At 44.7% G+C, this 22,254-nt stretch overlaps 1 protein-coding gene across 1 annotated transcript; it reads left to right on the forward strand.

The window, feature by feature from the left end:
• The first annotated feature begins 7,447 nt into the window (after window positions 1-7,447).
• Window positions 7,448-21,982, forward strand: LOC308574568 (NXPE family member 2-like). Its single transcript, XM_081172524.1, has 8 exons — window positions 7,448-7,460; window positions 7,758-7,868; window positions 9,013-9,791; window positions 11,428-11,489; window positions 12,115-12,336; window positions 13,274-13,687; window positions 19,630-19,848; window positions 21,394-21,982. The coding sequence occupies exons 2-8, from the start codon at window positions 7,767-7,769 to the stop codon at window positions 21,927-21,929; spliced, it is 2,334 nt and encodes a 777-aa protein (XP_081028650.1). The 5' UTR covers window positions 7,448-7,460; window positions 7,758-7,766; the 3' UTR covers window positions 21,930-21,982.
• The last annotated feature ends 272 nt before the right edge of the window (window positions 21,983-22,254 follow it).

Below are 22,254 nucleotides of genomic sequence, written 5' to 3' on the forward strand. Positions count from 1 at the left end.
AAGACTCTTGTTCAACAATTTCATACTGAGTGCCCTCTTTTGAAGGTTTTTGTGTGCTTGCTTTAGGGTGGTAATTTCAGGGTCAGCCGCAGAGATTCAACAACAAGAGCACTTTGCAAGGTTTTGGAAATGAAGAAAGCATTTGGGCTTCAGTCCTATGCCCACTTACCTGGGAGTAAGTCCCATGAACTCAATGGGTAGCCATGCATAGATTGCACTGTGAGTGTATCAAAAAATGTCCTCTTATGATGATTTGTTTAATAATAATAATAATAATAATAATAATAATAATAATAATAACAACAACAACAACACCCTGCCCATTTGGCTGGGTTTCTCCAGCTCCTCTGGGCAGCTTCCAGCACATATAAAAACCCTGTAAAACATTTCAAATGGGTAGCTGGTATCTTTGATGCATTTTTTTTAAAAAAAGGTTGCTTGAGTTATTGTTCCCATATTTTGAAGAGCAAAAAAGGGGACACATTTGCTGACTTCTACTTTTAACCAAGGATCAATATGATGACTCTACCCATGAAAAAGAGGATGTGTTCTGGGAAAAGAGGACATATGTCAACCCCAATTGTGAAATTTGTCAGGTGGACATTTCATATCCTATCACTCCCATCATGGATCTTAGAGGTAAAAAAATAGATTATTATTGAGCCCAGGACTCAAAGCACATTCACACATGCAATATGTGCAATATGGGTTAACCCCTCCCCTAGTCACTCTCAGCTGAATGAGTGCAGTAAATCCACTGAAAAGGACTGGAGTTGAGGTGATGTGTGTGATATGGAAGTCCTATCAATGGCATTTCATCTGTGATTACCCCTTCAACAGAGAATTTGTCCCTTGACCTTGCAGTGAATTGATGTGCACGTGTGAACTCACCCTGACATAGCTGCCTAAGTTGCCAACTATCCAAGAAAACCGACCCAAACTGGCGTGCTCCAGAGTTTCCAAGCTTAACAGCTGCTCTTCTGGAATCTACATCATGATGTCTCTTTTGCTTTTAAAAGACAACTGAAGGCGGCCCTGTTTAGGGAAGTTTTTAATGTCTGACGCTGTATTGTTTTTAATATTTGGTTGGAAGCCGCCCAGAGTGTCTGGGGAAACCCAGCCAGATGGGCAGGGTATAAATAACAAATTATTATTATATATTATTATTATCATGGCTAGTAGCCAAGTTCCAGCAATGCACTGCATGAAGAAGTACTTTCTTTTATCTGTCCTGATTCTTCCAGCATTCATGCACACATGCATGCACACAAGGTTGTAAGGAGGGGGATTGTAAGCAACTGGGATCAGAGGAAAATGAAATGCAGGGAGAACAGTGACAATTCAATTAGAGCCAGAATGTATTGAAAATAAGCACAAAAGCAGTGTTAAGTGATAAAATAAAAATGGCAGTGCTGAGTTACTCAACATCTTTACAGGGGAAGGAAACCATTTGTCTGTTCAGACCGCTATATCTTTATACAAAGAATTATATGACACAAAAGGAAAAAATGATTGGGAAGGAAGAGGAAGTGAAACTCGAGCACTATTTCTTGGTTACGTGGCGCTTTGTTAAACTATGGAACTTCCTACCACAATATGTAGTGATAGCCACCAGCTCTGACAACTTGAAAGGGGAATTAGAAAGATAAGGCTATCCACACCTACTAGTGTAGCACCCTGCTTGTGGTTAACGCTTAGCTGGAATGAAATATTCAACGCAGCAATAGAGAAATTAAAATAATAATTTATTTGTCAGACAAATAAATGAGAGACACAGTGGTATATGGTTACCAATGCTCTGCCCCTCCAGCCCTGATGGCCAGCACTTATATTCCCTCAGCCCAGCCCCCTTGCTCCTCCTTTGACTGTCTCTGTCCAATCAGCCTGGTTGAAATTCCTATTGACTGTTTGCTAGAACCAATCATAAAAGATACACCCATTTCCTATTACCTTTTATGGGAGACAAAGAGCTATATTTCCTTCTATCTATAAATGGCAAACAAGTAGCCATATATCTTACATTTACCTCGACCAGGCACCTTAATTATCAGATTATCTTTGGCCTATTGCCCTATTGCCCTATTCACTGCAAAACAGATGGCTAATTGTTCTAATTTTATCTTAAACAGAGATCTTGGGTTCACCTTCTCACACACCATCAATGAAATAAGAATCTAACATAAGAATCTAACATTTCTTACTTTCTAAATCCTTTGCATAATTACATTTAAGCCAATATATTTCATACATAACATATATAGATTTTTAGAAGAAAAGGAACTTAGAGAACTTAGAGAATTTAGCTTTTACTAAGTTCTCTGAAGCTTCAAAGCAGCTTCAGAGAGCAGCCTCTTTCCCTAGTCCAGCTGCTGTTTCTATTTGCCCTTTTAACCTTATGAAAATGTGGCTCAAGTTTTAATGGGAGGCACAATAATTCTTACTATTTACCAATTCTTAATTGTGTCTTTGCAGCTTGATTGTATTCTGTAATTTGTATAGTCAGTGTGACCTTTTGCTCCTAGCCTGTAATTTCCTTTTACAACCCTGAGGCACTTGCTTAAACAGGGGCCCTTGAACAGCTGCCAGCTGCTTTATGCCTGGCATGAGAGAATGAGAGATACAAACATTTACAAATATATATTTTTAAGCTCATTTTAAAAATGCAGGTCTTCATCAGATGCCTCACTAGTCATAATGAATATATATTGCCACCAGTATCAGAGGCCATATGCTGCTGAACACCAGCCATCAAGATGTCTCTTTGGAAGAAGATGTGGTCAAGGTCTATGGCTCCCTGATCCCTGAGCCTTGTGGTGAGGCTGAGCTATTAACCTAACATCACATTTTAATTTCATCTGCTGATGCTGCTTCAAGTCCAATCAGAGTTCAAAGAGTTCAGAGCCAGGACATGTTTGCTGCATCTGCTCAGGAGCCCAGGAAAGATTTATGAGAGGTGTGCATTGTTATGGCACCTGGCTGACAACCCTTTTGTTAGGTGAATTGCGGTTAATAGCTGGGGACAATTGGATTAATGCTTCACCTGGGAGAATTGCATTAAGAGGTGGAGTCCTATCAGCTGGGGATCTCTCAGTAGTGTCTTGAAGAAGACAGGCAAAGGAGCAAGGAGAAAGTGACAGTTCAAGGGAAAGACTGGGAGACAAGAAAAGGTAAGATTTTGACTGGAGCCAATGCTGGGGTCGAGCACTGGAGCCAGTTGTCTGTGAATCTGAAGCAGAACTGATAGCAGCTGACCACACTCTCTGCTTTGAAGAGTCTCCTTGCCCCATTGTGTGCATACCTACAAAGTATTTATCACAAAGGCAAGGCACCATCACTTTCTAGAATGCTTCAACCACAGGCAAGACCTTAGAGAGCAGGGTCCCTGCCCCTCAGAAGTGGTGAGTGTGTGACAATATTTCACTTTCTTTCTGGGAATGAAAGCACCATTCGCATCCACCATGAAGGGGCTCTCTGGAGAACTTTAGAGCAGATGTTTATGGGGTAGGTGAGGACAGGGGTGGAAGCGAGCAGGACAATCTGCTCCTTTGTTAAAGTTTGCTTATTTACTATATTTCTGAAAATATTTATAACCCAGTGTTCAGAGCAGTTTACAACAGTTATACATACACTGTAAAGTGTGTGTGTGTGTGTGTGTGTGTCTGTGTGTGTCTGTGTGTGTGTGTGTGTGTGTGCACGCGCGCTTTAATCCAGACTCTAGCCCTAGCCAGCTCCACTCCCTTGACCAGAAGAGAGACAGCGGCAGGAGGGCTTCCTTCCCCTAGAACAGGCATAGGCAAACTCGGCCCTCCAGATGTTTTGGGACTGCAATTCCCACTATCCCTGATCACTGGTCCTGTTAGCTAGGGATCATGGGAGCTGTAGTCCAAAAACATCTGGAGGGCCAAGGTTGCCTATGCCTACTCTAGAAGCAGCCAGGCTGCCTGCAGCTGCACCCATGTCCTTGAAAGGAGCAATATCTGCAAAGCATAATAAAGCAAAGCACAATAAGAAGAGTTCTGCGTGCATTCTTAATTGCCTGCATAAGCCTGGCAGAATAGGGGGGGGGGGGAATTAGTAGGCATTTAAAAGTTGAAACAGAAGGCACCTGCTGAATATCTATTGGCAGAGTATTTCACAAGCAGGGCCAATAACACTAAAGGCTCAGTTCCTTGTTGTCAAATGAGTCTTGCCCACTTGGGAAACGACCAACGACATGCCTCCTGAGTATGATCTCCGTGATCAACCTGGGATATAAGGTTCTAGGAGATCCCTGAGGTATCCTGGACCTAAGTTGTTCAGGGCTTTGTAAATTAATAAAAATTCAGAGGATAACATCACAGATGTCTGAAGCATCAAACTTGGGAGCGTTCTGTGAAGGATAGGGCATGAAGTAGGGAGAGCAGAGAATTCCAGCGAAAAGAGAAATGGGAACGGAAATTGCCAGTGTTCACTTCTTTGTCCCATACCTGGAACATAAATCAATCCAGAGAATACAAGCAGTATTCACTGTCGTCGTTGCTTTCAGTCCACAAATGATATGTAAGACATTGTGTCATTGTCCCCGCATTTGTATTGCATTTCATTTGCATTGAAATGATAATATAATGACAAGATAAATCTATGTAATTAATGATGTGGCTTAGGACATGAATAGCATCATTTTGCCATAAAGAACAGAGAGTTGATTTTTGCCAGAAGATGAACTGCAGCTGCATGGAGGAAGTGCTGCATGCGATGAATACAGGGCAGAATGGGAAACAATGCTTTCTTACTTCCATAGTATGGAGAAAGAGAGAGAGAGAGAGAGAGAGAGATGAGAATCATAGAACTGTATACTTGGATACACCATGGGTCATCTAGTCCAACCCCCTGCAATGCAGGAATCTCAGCTAAAGATTCCCTTGCAGGTGGTCATCCAACCTCTGCATGGAAACCTCCAATAACAGTCCACCACCTTCAGAGGGAGTCCGTTCCATTACTCCAATAAAAGTCCACCACCTTCAGAGGGAGTCCGTTCCATTGCTCTTAGCATGAGAAAGGTCTTCCTCATGTTTAGTCACAGTCTCTTTTCTTGCAATTTGAATCCAGTTGGTTCTGGTCCTATCCTCTGGAACAGAAGAGAACAAGCTTGCTCCATCTTCCATGTGCCAACCCTTCAGGTCATTGAAGATAGCCATCATATCACCTCTTGGTCTTCTCCAGGCTAAGCAGACCTAGCTCCCTCAACCATCTCTCGTATGGCATGGTTTCCAGGACTTCTGTCATCTTGATTTCCCTCTTCTGCACCAGTTTGTCAATACAGTGGTACCTCCGGTTGCGAACGGGATCTGTTCTGGAGGTCTGGCCACATCCTAAGGAATTCGCAACTGGAGGACCACTTCTGCGCCGCCTTTTTGTTTAATAAGACTTTTCCTGTTTGTTTGATCAACTCTTGTCTGAGGCATTAAGTTTTCCCTTATGCAGGTCCCACACACGAAAGCCTGTGGTAAATTGTAAAACTGTGCAATGGGCATACAGTGAGTTGTGTGTGCTATATTTAATTGGGGAAGCAGTTAGTAGGGTGAGTCCACCACACTATTAATTGGTGGTAAGCGGTGGATACACCACAGATACTTTTAATATAAGACTAATTAAAGCCATTTTTAAAATCTACAAACATTGAAAAAGCATTAGGAACATTATAGACACACGTAAAACAGCCACATACCCTCTCAGTTAATAGTTTTCAGGGATGTCAGGGACAGTATATTTCTGTCATCAAGTTCCTTAGTGAATAGGAACATTTCTAAGTCAATCCAGAAAGATAATTATGAGGGAGACAGACACATCTCACTAAGGAGGGCATCCCATAAACAAGGAGCCACCACCAAGAAATCCTAGGTCAGCATCATATCTCCCACATGCAATAAGAGTGCATCTTCATAACCCACTGCAAAAAAAACAACCCTACCTGCCCTCCCCAAATACCAGGTAAATGGTGATTAATAGAATGACAGTGCTGCAATTGTGTGCAAAAAATAAAATAAAAAATCCACTAAAGAACAAGAACATGCCTGACTTTTTGACATAAGAAAAATGATGGAAACTCGCAGTGGAAAATGCAGGATAACAACCACATGACGTTGATTTTTTATATTGTTTATTATTGATTTATTAATCACTTTCTATACAACCATCTCAAGGTGATGTACAATAAAAACAATTAAATTCAATAAGTACTTTTAGAACAAAGCTGAAACCATTCCGAATCGACACTCATGACAAAGACCCATTTTTCCAGCTAGGAAAGCCTGTCAGAACAAAAATGTACAATTGTTTCAGAAAGTGCAGATAGTGTGCTCCTGTCATAGCTCAACAGGAAGGCTATTCCACAGAACAGGGACAGGTTACTGCAGAACAGGCTTCGGAGATCCATGGAACTTGCAGGAGATGCTCTCCCACAGACGTAACTTCCCAACAAATTCTGTGAAAACGAATAAGCACCATTGCTCAATATACACTCCAGCTGGAAGTGATCTTAGTTTCTGAGAATCTGAGTTAGCTGAGTCATGTTTCCAGGAGCACAGCTGACTCCACTTTATCAACCTTGAACGTATTGAATTAGCCGAACATTGCAAACACACCAAAAGTCTACAGTGTTCTCTCACCCAAAGCTGGGTGTAGCTGGATAGAGAAGGATAGATCACAAAATTGCAGAGTTGGAAGGTACCCAGGGGCCATCTAGTCTCTCCCCTCCATCAGGCAAGGCCTCCTTCCACCTGCCTTGCTCTACCCACTAGTCTCTGCTTCTCAATGTGTATTGTATTATTTTAGGTACTGTGGCTTGCTATTGTTTTACTGATTTTAGTTTAGATGTTATTTATTGTAACTGTTGAGTGGATTTCTGTTTAACTTTTATATGTTGATATTATTATACACTATTCTAATGACTGTTGAATGTTACTTTTTTGATGTAGGTTGCCTATTTTAAAGTTATGTTTTATTATCACATTTTTGTATTGCATTAGATTGTTATAAGATGTACATTTTTTGTTTCTTCAGCTTGTAAACCGCCTTGAGTATTGTAAGATAGAAAGACAGTACAGTGGTACCTCAGGTTACATAGGCTTCAGGTTACAGACTCTGCTAACCCAGAAATAGTGCTTCAGGTTAAGAACTTTGATTCAGGATGAGAACAGAAATCGTGCTCTGGCGGTGCAGCAGCAGCAGGAGGCCCCATTAGCTAAAATGGTGCTTCAGGTTAAGAACGGACCTCCGGAATGAATTAAGTACTTAACCCAAGGTACCATTGTATACAAATTAAAAATGATGATGATGATCTAGTCTAACCCTTGCAAAGCAGGAAATCACAGATAAGTGATTAGCTGTTCCTTTTCCAACAGTTACTATTCCCTGCTGGGGGTCATCCAAAGGTCTGGGTTATGCTGCCACCAGTCCCAAGGAAGCCCCCAAAATTTGAGGTTTCCTTCTCCTTGCTGTCTCTTGCTAGCTGGACTTGGGCTCCTGACCAAGTGACCTGTTGCTTTGCTGCCAAACACTAACTCAGCAACCACCCCTTTCCTCCCGAAATGAAGTGCACGCTTCCTGGGCTTAGGACAGCTTGTGGAAGCATTCCCTTGAAACTGTTTCACTTGGCAGCTTCATCCGCACGGCTTGCTTTGCTTACGTAGACACCCTGCTCACCCCACAACTATATGCAAGGAGGATTTCACGAGATCTGAGGCACCTTAGTGAGTGTGTTCTCCATTTCCCTGCAGGCAATCGTCATGATGTTCTTCATCACTATCAGCAGGAAAGGATTCCTTCTGACATTGGGCTTGGCAGGCTTCCTCATCCTGAGCTATACTCTGTACAGGAGGGTGTTCAAGGTAGGGGAGGGGGTGTAAGTTGCAGACAGAGCATTTCTGTGTGTGAAAGAAATCCTATGTTCATAACAACAACAACAACAACTTTATTATTTGTACCCCACCCATTTGAGTGGGTTGCCCCAGCCACTCTGGGCAGCTTCCAACATATATAAGAACATAAGAAAACATTAAAAATTTCCCTATAGGGGGCTGCCTTCAAATGCCTTGTAAAGGTTATATAGTTATCTCCTTGACATCTGATGGGAGGGTATTCCACAGGGAGAGCACCTCTGCTGAGAAGGCCCTCTTCCTGGTTCCCTGTAACTTCACTTCTCACAGTGAGGGAACTGCCAGGAGGTGTCGAGGCTGAATGGTGGGGGTGGAGACGCTCCTTCAGGTATACTAGGCCGAGGCCATTTAGGACTTTAAAGGTCAGCACCAACACTTTGAATTATGCTTGGAAATGTACTGGGAGCCAATGTTGGTCTTTCAGGACCGGTGTTATATGGTTTCAGTGGCTACTCCCAATCACCAGTCTAGCTGCCGCATTCTGGATTTGTTGCAGTTTCTGAGTCGCCTTCAAAGATAGCCCCACATAGAGCGGATAGCAGTAGTCCAAGCGGGAGATAACCAGAACATGCACCACTCTGGTGAGATAGTCCGCGGGAAGGTAGGGTCTCAGCCTGCATACCAGGTGGAGCTGGTAGACAGCTGCCCTGGACACAGAACTGACCTGCGCCTCCATGGACAGCTGTGAGTCCAAAATGGCTCCCAGGCTGCACTTGGTCATTCAGGGGCACAATTACCCCATTCAGGACCAGGGAGTCACCTGTTCAGCCCCCAACCTCACAAGCGGCAGAGCTGGAAAGAGCTTCTCCTTGCTGCTGGTCAGAGGGAAGGGGAGATGGACCAAGGGTCTTATTTGAATCTGACATCTTTGTATGAAGGGCACTTTGTTCCTAGATACCCCAGCTCATATATGCCCTGTTGATATTACAGAGGACTCACTTCTTGAGAACTTCACAGACACTGTGTGTGTGTGTGTGTGTGTGTGTGTGTGTGTGTGTGTGTGTGAGAGAGAGAGAGAGAGAGAGAGAGAGAGAGAGAGAGAGAGAATCTGAATTCTGTTTCCTTATCATTTGCCTTCTCTTGTTTCTCTTTAAAGATCACTCTCTTTGGAGATCACATGAAGGAACCAGAGGATTTTCAAGATGCTTTGGAAACAAATGTAGACTTTTGCCTTAGATTCATGGGGAATAGGATTTGTCAGGCAGAGAATGCAGCCCAGTGCAGGACTAGGGTGCAATGGTGGAAAAAAGAGCAGGAGGTGAAGGAAATCCTTACAAAACTGGACCAGATAATGCCCAGCATCACTTTCACAGATATAATGACCACCACAAGTGCCAGGAACAGCAAGGCCACCATATTAAACCAAAAGGGTTCTTATTGCATTGGAGATCCCTTGATAGTTCGACTGGATTTGTACAACCACTTGGGGAAGCGAAAGGAATATGGAGGAGACTTCTTACGAGCAAGGATCTTTTCTTCAAGTCTTAGGGCTGGAGCTTCTGGGCACATCACAGACTATAAAAATGGGACATATCTGGTCAATTTCACTTTATTTTGGGAGGGCGATGTCAGAGTGTCCATCTTGCTCATCCACCCCAGTGAAGGAGTTTCAGCACTGTGGGCTGCAAGGAAAAAAGGCTACGACAAAATAGCTTTTATAGGCACATTTTTAAATGGAACATCACGTGTCTGCACCAAATGTGGCTTTGTCATAGAGACAAACGCGGAACTATGCGAGTATCTTGATGAACGAGACCAAGAAGCCTTCTACTGCGTAAAACCAAAGAATGTGCCCTGTGAAGCATTTGTTCTCCTGACGACTGACAACAAGCCCATCACCTACCTCACATCCTTGGAGCAGAGCCTTTTTAGGAGGTGTTTGCAATTCTATATCAGACCTATAGCTTGGACAGCAACACACTGGTTGTGAATGTGGGAAGATTTATTAGAACTCATTTGGCAGCTGAATATAAATATTGGTGGAAAAGGGGTAGGTCGGTCCCTTTTGTGAGGACCTTGGAGCAGTCTGGGAATCACAGAGGTAGAAGTCCAAACAAAACTGGGAGAGAAACCTAGAAGCTTTATCACATCTCGGTACATGAGTCATCTGCACCATTAACTTCTCTCTCTTTGGGTTAAAGCAGAGGGAACTCTGTGGCCCTCCAGATGTTGTTGGACTCCAACTCCCATCAGTCCCAGCTACCATGACCAATGGGATGATGTGAATTGGAGCCCACCAACATCTGGAGAGCTACAGTTTCTCTTTCCCACACCTGGGTTAAAAGGTAAAGGTAAAGGACCCCTGACAGTTAAGTCCAGTCGCAGACGGCTTTGGGGTTGCGGTGCTCATCTCGCTTTACTGGTTGAGTGAGCCGGCGTTTGTCTGCAGACAGTTTTTCCGGGTCATGTGGCCAGCATGACTAAGCCACTTCTGATGCAACCGCAGCAGTGCACAGAAACGCCATTTACTTTCCTGCTGGAGTGGTACCTATTTATCTACTTGCACTTTTCTGCTTTCTTTGGCATGCTTTCAAACTGCTAGATTGGCAGGAACTGGGACCGAGCAATGGGAGCTCACCCCGTCGTAGGGATTTGAACCGCTGACCTTCTGATCGGCAAGCCCAAGAGGCTCAGTGGTTCAGACCACAGCGCCCCCCGCGTCACTTCACACCTGAGTTAGAGACCCTCAAATATAGTGTGGAACAGAAACATTTCCAGAAAAGAAGCTACACAGTATTTGGGATCTGCCAGGGCCAATCTAGCTTTCAACAATTGCAAAATGCTACAAGTTCGCCAAGGAGTCCTTTGGCTGTTTCAACCCCCCTTCCCCATAAATTTGCTTGCAATTATTTCATTCTTATGCAAGTGCCCTTGCCAGATTTCCTGCAGCAGTCTCCTCCAGAAGATGGTCTTGTTTCTTATACCTAGCAATAGGTACCCAGTGCTGACCCAAGATGCTTTGCTGTCTGATGTATGAGACAAGACCACCCCTCTCCCTCCATAACCTGCAGAAGCCAACCAGACTCGCCCTTGAATGGTGGCAATGGGACAGAGTCCTCCATCATATCCACACTTTTTGCCAGCATGATCCCAACACATGCGTGACGCACGTGTAAGGTAAAGGTAAAGGGACCCCTGACTATTAGGTCCAGTCGTGGCCGACTCTGGGGTTGCGGCGCTCATCTTGCTTTATTGGCCGAGGGAGCCGGCGTACAGCTTCCGGGTCATGTGGCCAGCATGACTAAGCCACTTCTGGCAAACCAGAGCAGTGCACAGAAACGCCTTTACCTTCCCACCGGAGCGGTACCTATTTATCTACTTGCACTTTGACGTGCTTTCAAACTGCTAGGTTGGCAGGAGCAGGGACTGAGCAACAGGAGCTCACTCCGTCGTGGGGATTTGAACTGCCAAACTTCTGCCCTGTGGCTCATGTGTAGAGAAGGTCAAATAGAGGCAAAGAAGCATTCTTATTTCCTATGCACTCATTTGCCATTCTCTTCTGTCTTTGAAGGGACAACATCGGGATCGAGATATCACAGAGTTTTGGGGAGATCCGTGTCCTATCCTGTAACAGTAAGTTGTCTTTTTAACCAACACGGGTTTCTTTGATGAATGGTGCACAGCTTAGCACCAGTTGTAGTGACACTTTGCCACCAGATCTGATGTAAACTCGCCCCATTCCTCAGAACTATTTCTTTCAAGCATGCTGAACACTTTTGGAGAGATTGCTGCTCAGTGGCAGAGGATTGGCTTTGCATGCAGAAGGTCCCAGATTCAATTTGTGCTTCATGTCCAGATAGAACCAGGGAAAACTCCAGTATGAAATTCTGGAAAGCTGCTACCAGCTAGTTTAGGCAATAAGGGCGTAGATGGACCAATAGTCTGACTCGGAAGACTCTGGGCTGTATTTAGTGCTAGTGTTACTCAGAGTAGACCCATCGAAGTCCTATGTGCAGTGCATCTAAAAAGAACAAGGCTTTGGAGGAAGAGGGAAATCCACAGGAGTCCCTAATCTAAGCAGTATCTCAGAACTCAGTCTCTCACATAGTTCTTCAGTGATATTGAATGGTCCTTTGGAACTCAAACTGGTGGTGACCATATTCCAAAGATGCTTAAATCCCACACAAGGAAACTGAAGCTCCAGAAACCCAGCTCTCTCCATGTTCACCACCAAATATCCCTCATCTGTTTCTGTTAGGAAGTGCGACGATGATGGCAAGAGACAAATGCATGATTGGGATGAGCTTGCCCGTTCCCAGCGGCTATGCCTTGCAGGAGGTTTGGCACCCACAGTTTTGCTCCGTATCTGATTTTAGCACTCTGGATCGAATCCAGGAATGCCTGAAGAAGAAGAAGATTTATCTCATGGGGGATTCAACGTTAAGGCAATGGATCTATTACCTTACTGAAAAGGTGGCAAGTACGTTCTCCTGGTATGTGGGTTGCCTTCAGATTTGCTCTGAGCACCCTTCACTTTTGGCTTCAGCTTTGCATCCCATTCCCATTCGCATACACATTGGTTGCAGTTGGTAATTTACAGCATGCAATTAATGGATAGCTCAGTTAATTAGCGCATGATAACACCATGGTTGCAGGTTTTATGCCTGTATGGGACAACTGCATTTTCCTGCATTGCAGGGGGTTGGACTAGAATTCAGGCATGGCCAAACTTGGGCCTCCAGCTGTTTTGGGACTACAATTCCCATCACCCCTGTCCAATAGGTCCTGTTAGCTAGGGATGATGGGAGTTGTAGTCCCAAAACAGCCGGAGGGCCAAGTTTGGCCATGTCTGGCCTAGATGATCCTCAGGGTCCCTTCCAACTCTACGATTCTATGAAGTTGTGGCCAACTTTTAAACCCTCCCCATGGACTTGATCTGCAGAGTCCAGAGCCCACATGCTCTTTCTCTGGTACACATTAAACACAGACTTAGCTACAATGAATGAAGAAGACTAAAAGTGCTCTCCCCATTGAGGATCCAAAACTGCCATTAAAAGTTGGGTCCACATCAATGCTACCAAGTAACACCACTTTTCAAATACAGTGGTACCTCGGGTTACATACACTTCAGGTTACAGACTCTGCTAACCCAGAAATAGCACTTCAGGTTAAGAACTTTGCTTCAGGATGATAACAGAAATCATGCTTTGGTGGCGCAGCAGCAGTGGGAGGCCCCATTAGCTAAAGTGGTGCTTCAGGTTAAGAACAGTTTCAGGTTAAGAACGGACCTCCAGAACGAATTAAGTATTTAACCCGAGGTACCACTGTAGTAGGATGCCTGATTCCCTTTTTTAGGTGCAAGAGCTGGTTGACCCCCTTTCCCTCTTTCAAACTCTCTTCCTTTTATTGTTTGCTAGCATTGAAGCTCTTTGATCGCCACAGTGCTGGGCCATTCAAAACGCACGTAGCTTTGGATCTGGAGAGGAGCACTTTCATTCAGTGGAAAAGACACGGGAACCCTTTTGTCTCTAGGAAACTTTTCTCCGTGAAGGACGGCAATTACATCACCAATGAAATTGACAGGCTGGCTGGGGACAAAGACACGGTCATTGCCATCACTCTGGGCCAGCACTTCCGCCCTTTCCCTATGGATCTTTTTGTGAGGAGGCTGCTTAACATCCGCCGAGCCATCCACCGCCTACTTCTGAGAAGCCCAGAAACAAGAGTCATCATCAGGACAGAGAACACCCGGGAGATGGACACAGACATGGAGCGGTTGGGTGATGTCAATGGCTACCCCCAAAACCTTGCTGTAATGGACATCTTCCAAGGTCTCAATGTTGGTTTCATAGATGCCTGGGACATGAACATTGCTTACGCCATTTATGACGTCCATCCACCTGACCATGTGATCTGGAACCAAATCATTATGTTTTTAACATACATCTGTTAGTTTAGGGAAGAGATGGTTGGAGACAGAGAAAGTACAAAGTTCCAGTCTATCAGGAAACTTAATGAGGATGGGGGAGGGCAGTCACACTGATTTATATCCCTAAGTCCTCTTGACATTTGATCACCTGGAGAACGAATTCAGTTCAGGTCTGGGTGTGGAGAAGTCAATTAAACTTACTAAGCACTTAGGTCCAAGGATGAGTTGGTACCCCAAACATCCTCTGTCTACCCGCACCCACAACAAAAAAATCCCACAATATTCACAGATTCATCCCATGTCTGGAACAGAAATCAATCCAATGAATGCAACTGCTATTTGCTGTTGCTTGCACTCCACAAATGATACAAAATTTGATGAGAAAGTAAAGCTGGTTTTGTCTGCTTCTGAGCAACTGACCATTGGCCTTGCTGGATGGGACTAATGGAAGTTGCAGTGCAGCAACATCTGCTAAGGCACTAGGTCTTGTAGCCTTATTGGAATTAACCGATTGGGTCTGCATTGCTCCGGGACAGGAGGAAGGAAGTCAAATGACACCAAGGTTGGTTCAAAGAAAGAGTTTATTCTGCTCTCCGGATAGCAGAAGGCACTTGTATGGTGAGTCCACAGCAAGTCCAAAGAAATCAGAGATTGCATGCAGTATATATATCCTCCAGGCACCCTCTCCCTCCTTCCCCAGGAATCCAACCACGTCAGCCTATGTACGCAGGTTGACATCACATATGTTCTTGCTCTGGTATTCTTAACCATAAAAGGGTATTCTTTCCTGTACTTCTGACCATAAAAGGATCTTCCACTTCCTACTCTTATCTTGGAGGAAGAGGTCGTCATCTCCGAGAACACACTCTGGCATTGTTCCCAGACTTAGGTCTGTGCGTCTTTTGTGGTCAGGACATAAGATAAGGCACAGACGTGTCTTCTCTGTTCTATTGGTACAGTCAGGGTCATCCCTTGCCGCAGCTGATAAAGGAGAGAGTTTGTTTATACAGCTGTGTCCTTGTTATGCATTTGCTCAACTGCTTAAGTTTTATGCATTTTAGAGTGCTCTCTTGGAGAAACAAGAAAAGGGGGGAGGGTTGAGTCAGTTTTAAACTGACTGCACAGAAACCCATTCCTTCAGTCTGAGGAAAGCTGCCTGGTGCAGGGGTGCCAACTCACCCTCAGTATTGTGGGTGCCCACCAATGCAACATGGTCATGTCACATCACACACACACCTGCACATAGTGAGTGTGATGTCACACGCACCATGTACAGGTGTGTCTCTGTGTGTGATGTTGCTTGCCCGCATTTCGGTGGCAGCGGCGGCTTCTCTTCCTCCTCCTCCTCCCTGCAGCCAGCAAGGCACTCTTTTCCACAGGGAGGAGCTCTGATGTCCAGGCCTGCTCCCTCAGAAAAAGGTGCTTCACTGGCTGGCTGCAGAGGAGAGAGCTGAACTTCTTCTCTCCCAGAGGCAGCACAGCTGCCGCCTGCCAGCCTTTCTCACTGACTTTGTGGGTACCAAGCACCCACAATTATATTTTTGTGGGTGCCCAAACACCCACGGCCCCCTGGAGTCAAAGAGAAGTGTTTAACTTGCAGCAGGTGCATAACTCACTGCGAAAGCATCTGTTAACACGTGACATGCTTAGCCCCATAGAACAATTGCACTATAAATATTTTTCCGGAGTGCTGTGAACTTGCCTTGCTATAATATATTATTATTATTATTATTAATAATAATAATAATAATAATAGTAATATAAATTTGTACCCCGCCCATCTGGCTGCTTCCACTCTGGGCGGCTTCCAACAAAGATGAAAAATACATTAAAATGTCACACATTAAAAACTTTCCTAAACTAAGGTTACCAGATTTTTTTTCAATGAATCCGGGGACACTTTTCAACTTCAATGGATTTTGTATGGGGACTGATTTGTAAATCCAGGGACTGTCCCCGGGAAACGAGGACGTCTGGTAACCTTACCCTAAACAGGGCTGCCTTCAGATGTCTTCTAAATGACAGGTAGTTGTTTATTTCCTTAACATCTGATGGGATGGCATTCCACAGGGTGGGCGCCACTACTGAGAAGGCCCTCTGTCTGGTTCACTGTAACCTCACTTTTCGCAGTGAGGGAACTACCAGAAGGCCCTCTGCGCTGGACCTCAGTGTCTGGGCAGAACAATGGGGGTGGAGACGCTCCTTCAGGTATACAGGACTGAGGCCATTTAGGGCTTTAGAGGTCAGCACCAACACTTTGAATTGTGCTTGGAAACATACTGGGAGCCAATGTAGGTCTTTCAGGACCGGTGTTACATGGTCTTGTATGTTATACAAACATAGCCTTGTGACAGCATTGTATCTCTCATATTTGACACTGCAAAGAAATTTCTGTTGCTCAAGGAAATAAAAACAAGGGATAAGTGAACTGAAGTCTTTTTCTTTTTTCCTTTAGTACCAAATAAGTGATGCTTTCACACAGACTTACCTGGTTCCTATAAAAATCCATAGAGGGAAATGTTCAACTTAGGCTGGATCTACACAGTCCTGTTTAGCATTATTAGAACAATATTAGATACGTTGTTCTAAAACGTCACAGGGCATACTTGTAAATTAAAGTGTTTTTTACCTTTTTTTGTTCCAAATGCTGTCTCGCTACTGCTGGTTGCTCTGCAGAGCCCTTTGTGTCTCATTTTAATATCGCATTGTGTGTTTTTTTTAATAAAATTTTTATTGGTTTTTCAAATTTTTATAACAACACAACACACACATAAAAGACAAAGACAAGAACACGTACAATTTCAAATATCTTACTTTCTTAACCTTGGTCGTTGACTTCCCCCCACCCCACTTCCTGCATCCCACTTCCCATAGTTATATCAGCAAATTATTATTTTGTCTTCTTACCATTTTAATATTAGATCTTTTATAAAAAAATTAAGTTCTTTCCTAAGTTGGACTCGAAAGTCTCTTCCACCGATTTCCCATTTTTTATAAGACATAAAAGATATTAACTAAACCCCAATATCATAAGTGTTTTTTTTTTTTTAAATTCTATTTTCCCCTCCTCCCATCCCTGGTTTCCGTCCCTTCCCAAATACAGGTCCAAAATATCAGTTCTTAGCCTGGATTCCTCACATCCGAGGCCTTCAAATCTCTTTCAGTTCCTCTCCGCTGGTTTTGTTGGTAATCCTTCATGTTGGTCTTCGGATCTCGAAGGAGTTCTATCCCAGTCAGGCCAGATTTTCTTCCCACAAAAGCACTTGAGACCAACTGCTGCAAAATTCCCACCAATCCTTCATATTCCAAATCAGAATAGAGATGAAGATAAGAGTCAAAATGAAAATAAGGATGAAGGCCCCAGTCATATTTCTTCTTTCTTTTAAATTCTTGGATTCCCAGTATTCCAGGGGCCTTCTCCTTCATCTTGCGGATCTTTTGCAGATTTATACTCCACATAATCCAAGGGTCTTCTTGTTTATAATCCATTTGTCTGGGCTTCTGATTTGTACCTTCCATCTGTACTTTCTCCTGTGTTTGTTTAGTCTCATTTCCTTCTTGCTTTATCTCTTTCCGCTCGGCTGCAGATTTTTTCTCACTCAAGTCCTCCATATTTTCAGCAGAGCTGCTTGTTCCAGCAGTCAAGGTCATAAGTTGTTTATTCATAGCAAGGCTCTGCTCTTGTAGAATTCCCACAAGATAGAATGTTTTTTCTAGCTCAGCTAGTAAGTTTCCATCCACAGCCATTGTAATTTCTCAGACTTCCCCCTAGGGGGAATCTAGTTACAATAACCTTTTCCCAACAATCCTTTTCCTCTTGATTTATTTCTTTGTATCCAAACACTTTGGTTAATTTGTATCGATTTTTGTCCAGAGAGATCTTAGGTAACAAACTCTTTCACTTTAAGTCGCCCGTTTGACAGCTTTTGACAGCTGTCAAACTCCTTTCCTCTTCAACAGGCTGAGAAACAGGACTCTCCCGGGCCCGGGAGGGGGGATTACAAGCGGCAAAAGAAAAAGTTCTAAAACACCACTCTTACACTCCAGCTCCACACTTCTTTCATCCAATCGTGAAAGTTGCTGTCTTTTTAAAACTCACCCCAAAAGGGTAGGCTCTCCAACTTAGTTTTCCTGCCGTTGCTTTAAATCGTCTGCAGGAGAGGGGGGTGCGGACTTCCCTTTAACACACACCCCGGTCGTGCCAAATTTACGGATCGATATTTTTAAAGTCCAGGTTCCACGGGTTGCTTCTTTTTTGGGTCCAAATTTGAGGAAGAAAGTCAGCGCTCTTCAGCCATGGCACACGGCTCCGCTGGGGTAGCGGTCTACTCCCAGCACCACGCCACTCTCCGTACCCTCTCCGCAGCCTTTAAAAAGGCTCTTCATGGGTCGGGGAGGGCGCTTAAGGTGCCCACCGAGTCACCAGGTCCTCAGGCATCCGCGCCTGAGGTTTTTAAGGGTCCCCGCGTCGCCGTCGCGGCAAGACCCGTCCCCAGCAGAGCCGATTCCCTCCGGAGCTTGGAGGGAATCCGCCATTAGCTGTTCGCGCCAACCCGGAAGTCTTTTAATATCGCATTGTGAACGTTAAAAGTAAGAAGTCATGTGTCCATATGTGTTATCAAAACCCTTCCTTAACCCTTCCTTAAAGTGAAAAACCATGTGTGTAGATCTGCCCTCAGAAACATGTGTCAAAGGAAAGGAAACAAGGGTTGATAAGCAGAAGTTGAGCACTCTGTCCTTCTACACCTCTGCAGGAAGCCAAGGTCCGCAGGTCTTAGACACCCACACCCACCCACAAGCTTCTCTTGCACAGGTAGTTTTACAAGTTATGAGCTGCAGAAAGGGCCAGGTCCAGTTCCTGGCATCTCCAGGTAGAGCTGGGAGACAGTCCTTGCCTGGAACCCAGAAGAGCTGCTGCCAGTCAGTGTATACAATACTGAGCTAGAATGACCATGGCCTGACTCAGTAGAAGACATCTTCCTATGTTGCAGCAGGCTCCCCCTGTTGATTGGCTTTAGAAATAACAATTTGGGGAAGTTTTCTTTTTCCATAGATTGTGGTACAGTGGTACTTTGGGTTACAGACGCTTCAGGTTACAGACTCCGCTAACCCAGAAATAGTACCTCAAGTTAAGAACTTTGCTTCAGGACGAGAACAGAAATTGTGCTCTGGCGGCGCGGCGGCAGCAGGAGGCCCCATTAGCTAAAGTGGTGCTTCAAGTTAAGAACAGTTTCAGGTTAAGAACGGACCTCCGGAACGAATTAAGTACTTAACCTGAGGTACCACTGTATGTGGTTTTGATCAAAACCAGGAAGAACAGCTGTTTGATGCTGTTTGCATATAGAGTTTGATGCAACAGCAGAAGCTAGCTTTTGTTAAATGAATACTTGCTTGAAGCACAGCACACCTTGAGCTGAAAGGTATTCAGACTTGGCAGAGCACAAGAAAGCTTATGTTTATTAAGGGAAGTACATTCTGGATAGGAAAGAGTTCTCTAGTCCTAGCTAACTAATGAGTTGGAGAAACAAAGGAGCCACACTTGCCCCTTTGTTCTCAGAAGGTAGATCCAAGATCACCTCTCGTCTCAAGGTCCAGAGCAAGTGTGAGCAGAGAGGAGGAGGGAATTGAGAACAGGATGCCACCTGAGATGTATTCGCCTAAACTTCAAAGGATGGAGAGAAGTCAGCATAGAGATAAAAGTACAGGGATGCTCTGGGAGTCTGGAGGTCCCTTTCTCTATCCATCTAAACTCTATGGAAACCCCTCTCAGCAAGCTTAATGCACCAAAACCTACCAGCGGATGCAACCATCCACTCAGCTGTTTTTGTTCTCATTGTTTACCAGGGAGCAAGATGGCGCCAAGCCAGAAGTGCACCATCGGGATGAGCTCCGCATTCCTCATTGGCTTTGTGTGGAAGGACCAGTGGCACCCCGTCTTTTGCAGAACGTCCAGCATGGGGACTGCGGATGAGATTAACACTTGCTTGGAAAAAAAGCGGGTTTATTTCATGGGAGACTCAACGGTGCGGCAATGGCTAGAACATCTGGAAAACACTGTGGACAGTAGGTTCCCTGCAAAGCTGGCAGAGCACCCACCACCATTTGCTCAGACACAGACTCGATGTTGCCGCCTCCTGTTACTCCAGATCCTTCCCAGAAACAGCTCCTGCCAGCAGGCAGATGCTGTCTCTCACAAATATTGGTTTTCCATTCTCCATTTTTATTTACTGCATTTATTTCCCACCTTTTTCCTCCAAGGGGCTTGAGGCATGCAGAGTTCTTCCCCTCCTCATTTAATCCTCCACAACAACCCTGTGAGGTAGTGAATGGCCTAACGTCACCTAGGGAGCTTCAGGATTTGAACCCTGGTCTCACAGGTCCTAATCCGACACTCTAACCCAGGCTTCCTCAACCTCGGCCCTCCAGATGTTTTGAGACTACAATTCCCATCATCTCTGACTACTGGTCCTACCAGTTAGGGATCATGGGAGTTGTAGGCCAAAAACATCAGGAGGGCTGAGGTTGAGAAAGCCTGCACCAGTAAAGTACCACTGGCTCTTTGAGGAAAGCGGTTCTACAGATTTGGGGCTGCTGCTTTGCGACTGCTTGTCACAGAGTTGGTTCATGCCTGGAAAGAACAATGCCCAGACTTGGAGTCAATGGGACCTAGGCAGGGGAGAGTTCCCCAGCTAATGAGAAATCCAGGCTGGAAGCAAATATAGGCTTAGATAATCCTTATAACTTTACAGTGGGGACAAATTAACACTTAACAGATTTTCCAAGGTGGTTCAAGCCTCTGTGGAATTGAATGGTTGCTCCCGAAGGTCCAGTACCCCCATTTTTGGAATACTGAGGGTAATAATGCAAGGGTGCCCTGGACTCACCCATCATGCAAGAGCCGAGTGAGTCATTTGGGGGCAAGGCAAGACTAGTGACAACACATTTTGGAATTATGCTCAGTTTAAGGACTTCAGGTGAGATTTAACATGTGCTCCAAAGGAAAGCAATTATGTCTCATGGGGAATCTCACACAGATGGCGAGCAGTTTGTTCCTCACTAGGCGAAAAGGCAGCAAAAATTTGTGGGGAACCTTAGCCCCTTTAGATGTTGCTGAACTATAATTCCCATCACCCCCAGAAGACTTAGTCAATAGCCAGGAATGATGGAAATTGTAGTTCAGAAACATCTGGAGGATTGAAAGTTTCTCACACCCAACGTAACAAGGCAGACTAGGCAGTTAGTGGGCTTTGTGTTAGTCGAGATACTTTCCATGAGGCCTTCAGCTCACCAACCACAGCCATCTGCCTCAAGCATCCATCTGCTGTTAATCCGGGGGTGGCTACTCTGTGGCCTTCCAGATGTTAGACTTCAATTCCCATCATCTTTGGCTACTGCCCATACTGAATAGGGCTTCTGGGAGTTGAAAGTCCAGCATTAATCCTTACAGATCATGGCTGTTATTTTTTCATTATCAAAAGTGTCTTGGCATATGAGAACAGCTCTCCATGACAAAATGGCACCCACTCACCTGTGGTAATCGGTTGTGCATACGGCTTTATCTCCCTAGTATCAACTTGCACTGATCCTATGTCTTTATTTTGTTGCTAGCCCTAAAACCTTTTGATACCTATGGGATTGGAAAGCTCCGGAATCTGCTTTCTATTGACACGGGCAGGAACATCCAAGTCCAATGGAAAAAACATGGCCACCCCATCATTACGGTCCACGAATATACCACAAAAGACCACAGCTACGTCGCTCGAGAGATTGACAACGTGGCAGGCGACAGAGACACAGTGGTTGTCATCTCCTTGGGCCAGCACTTCCGTCCCTTCCCCATCAAGCTCTTCATTCAAAGGATGATCAACATCCGGGGAGCCATCCAGCGCCTTCTCCTGAGGAGCCCAGATACAAAGGTCATCATCAAAGCAGAGAACACCCGGGAGATAGACATTGACCAGGAGAGATTTGGTGACTTCCATGGCTATGCCCAATACCTTGCACTAAGGGACATTTTTTGGGATCTAAAAGTGGGTTTTGTTGATGCCTGGGAAATGACAGTTGCCTACGGCACAAGCAATGTCCACCCAACAGATCATGTGGTTGTGAATCAAATTAATATGCTTTTAACTTACATCTGTTAAAACCTACATCTGTAAAACATCATCAATTAAAAACTTCCCTTCTAAAAATCAAATAGATGCTTATCTGTTTGACTTCTGATGGGTGGGTGCTACTACTGAGGAGGTGAATAGATGCATCATATTGAAGTCTTGGGCATGGCTAAAAATTGTCTCCTTGGATTCTGACCTAAGTGCCTATACCAGATGCCTACACCAAGGTGCCTGCAAACTTTTAAGCCTGAAATCATCAAGCTGGAAAGACAAGCGATATGTCACATGCCGAGGGGGAGACACAGTGAACAGCACCTTGCCTTGGGCTGCTTAGGTGACCTTGAACTAGCCACGA

The sequence above is a fragment of the Podarcis bocagei genome (genome assembly GCF_964188305.1).
Source record: "Podarcis bocagei genome assembly, chromosome: 15".
Classification (NCBI taxonomy): domain Eukaryota; kingdom Metazoa; phylum Chordata; class Lepidosauria; order Squamata; family Lacertidae; genus Podarcis; species Podarcis bocagei.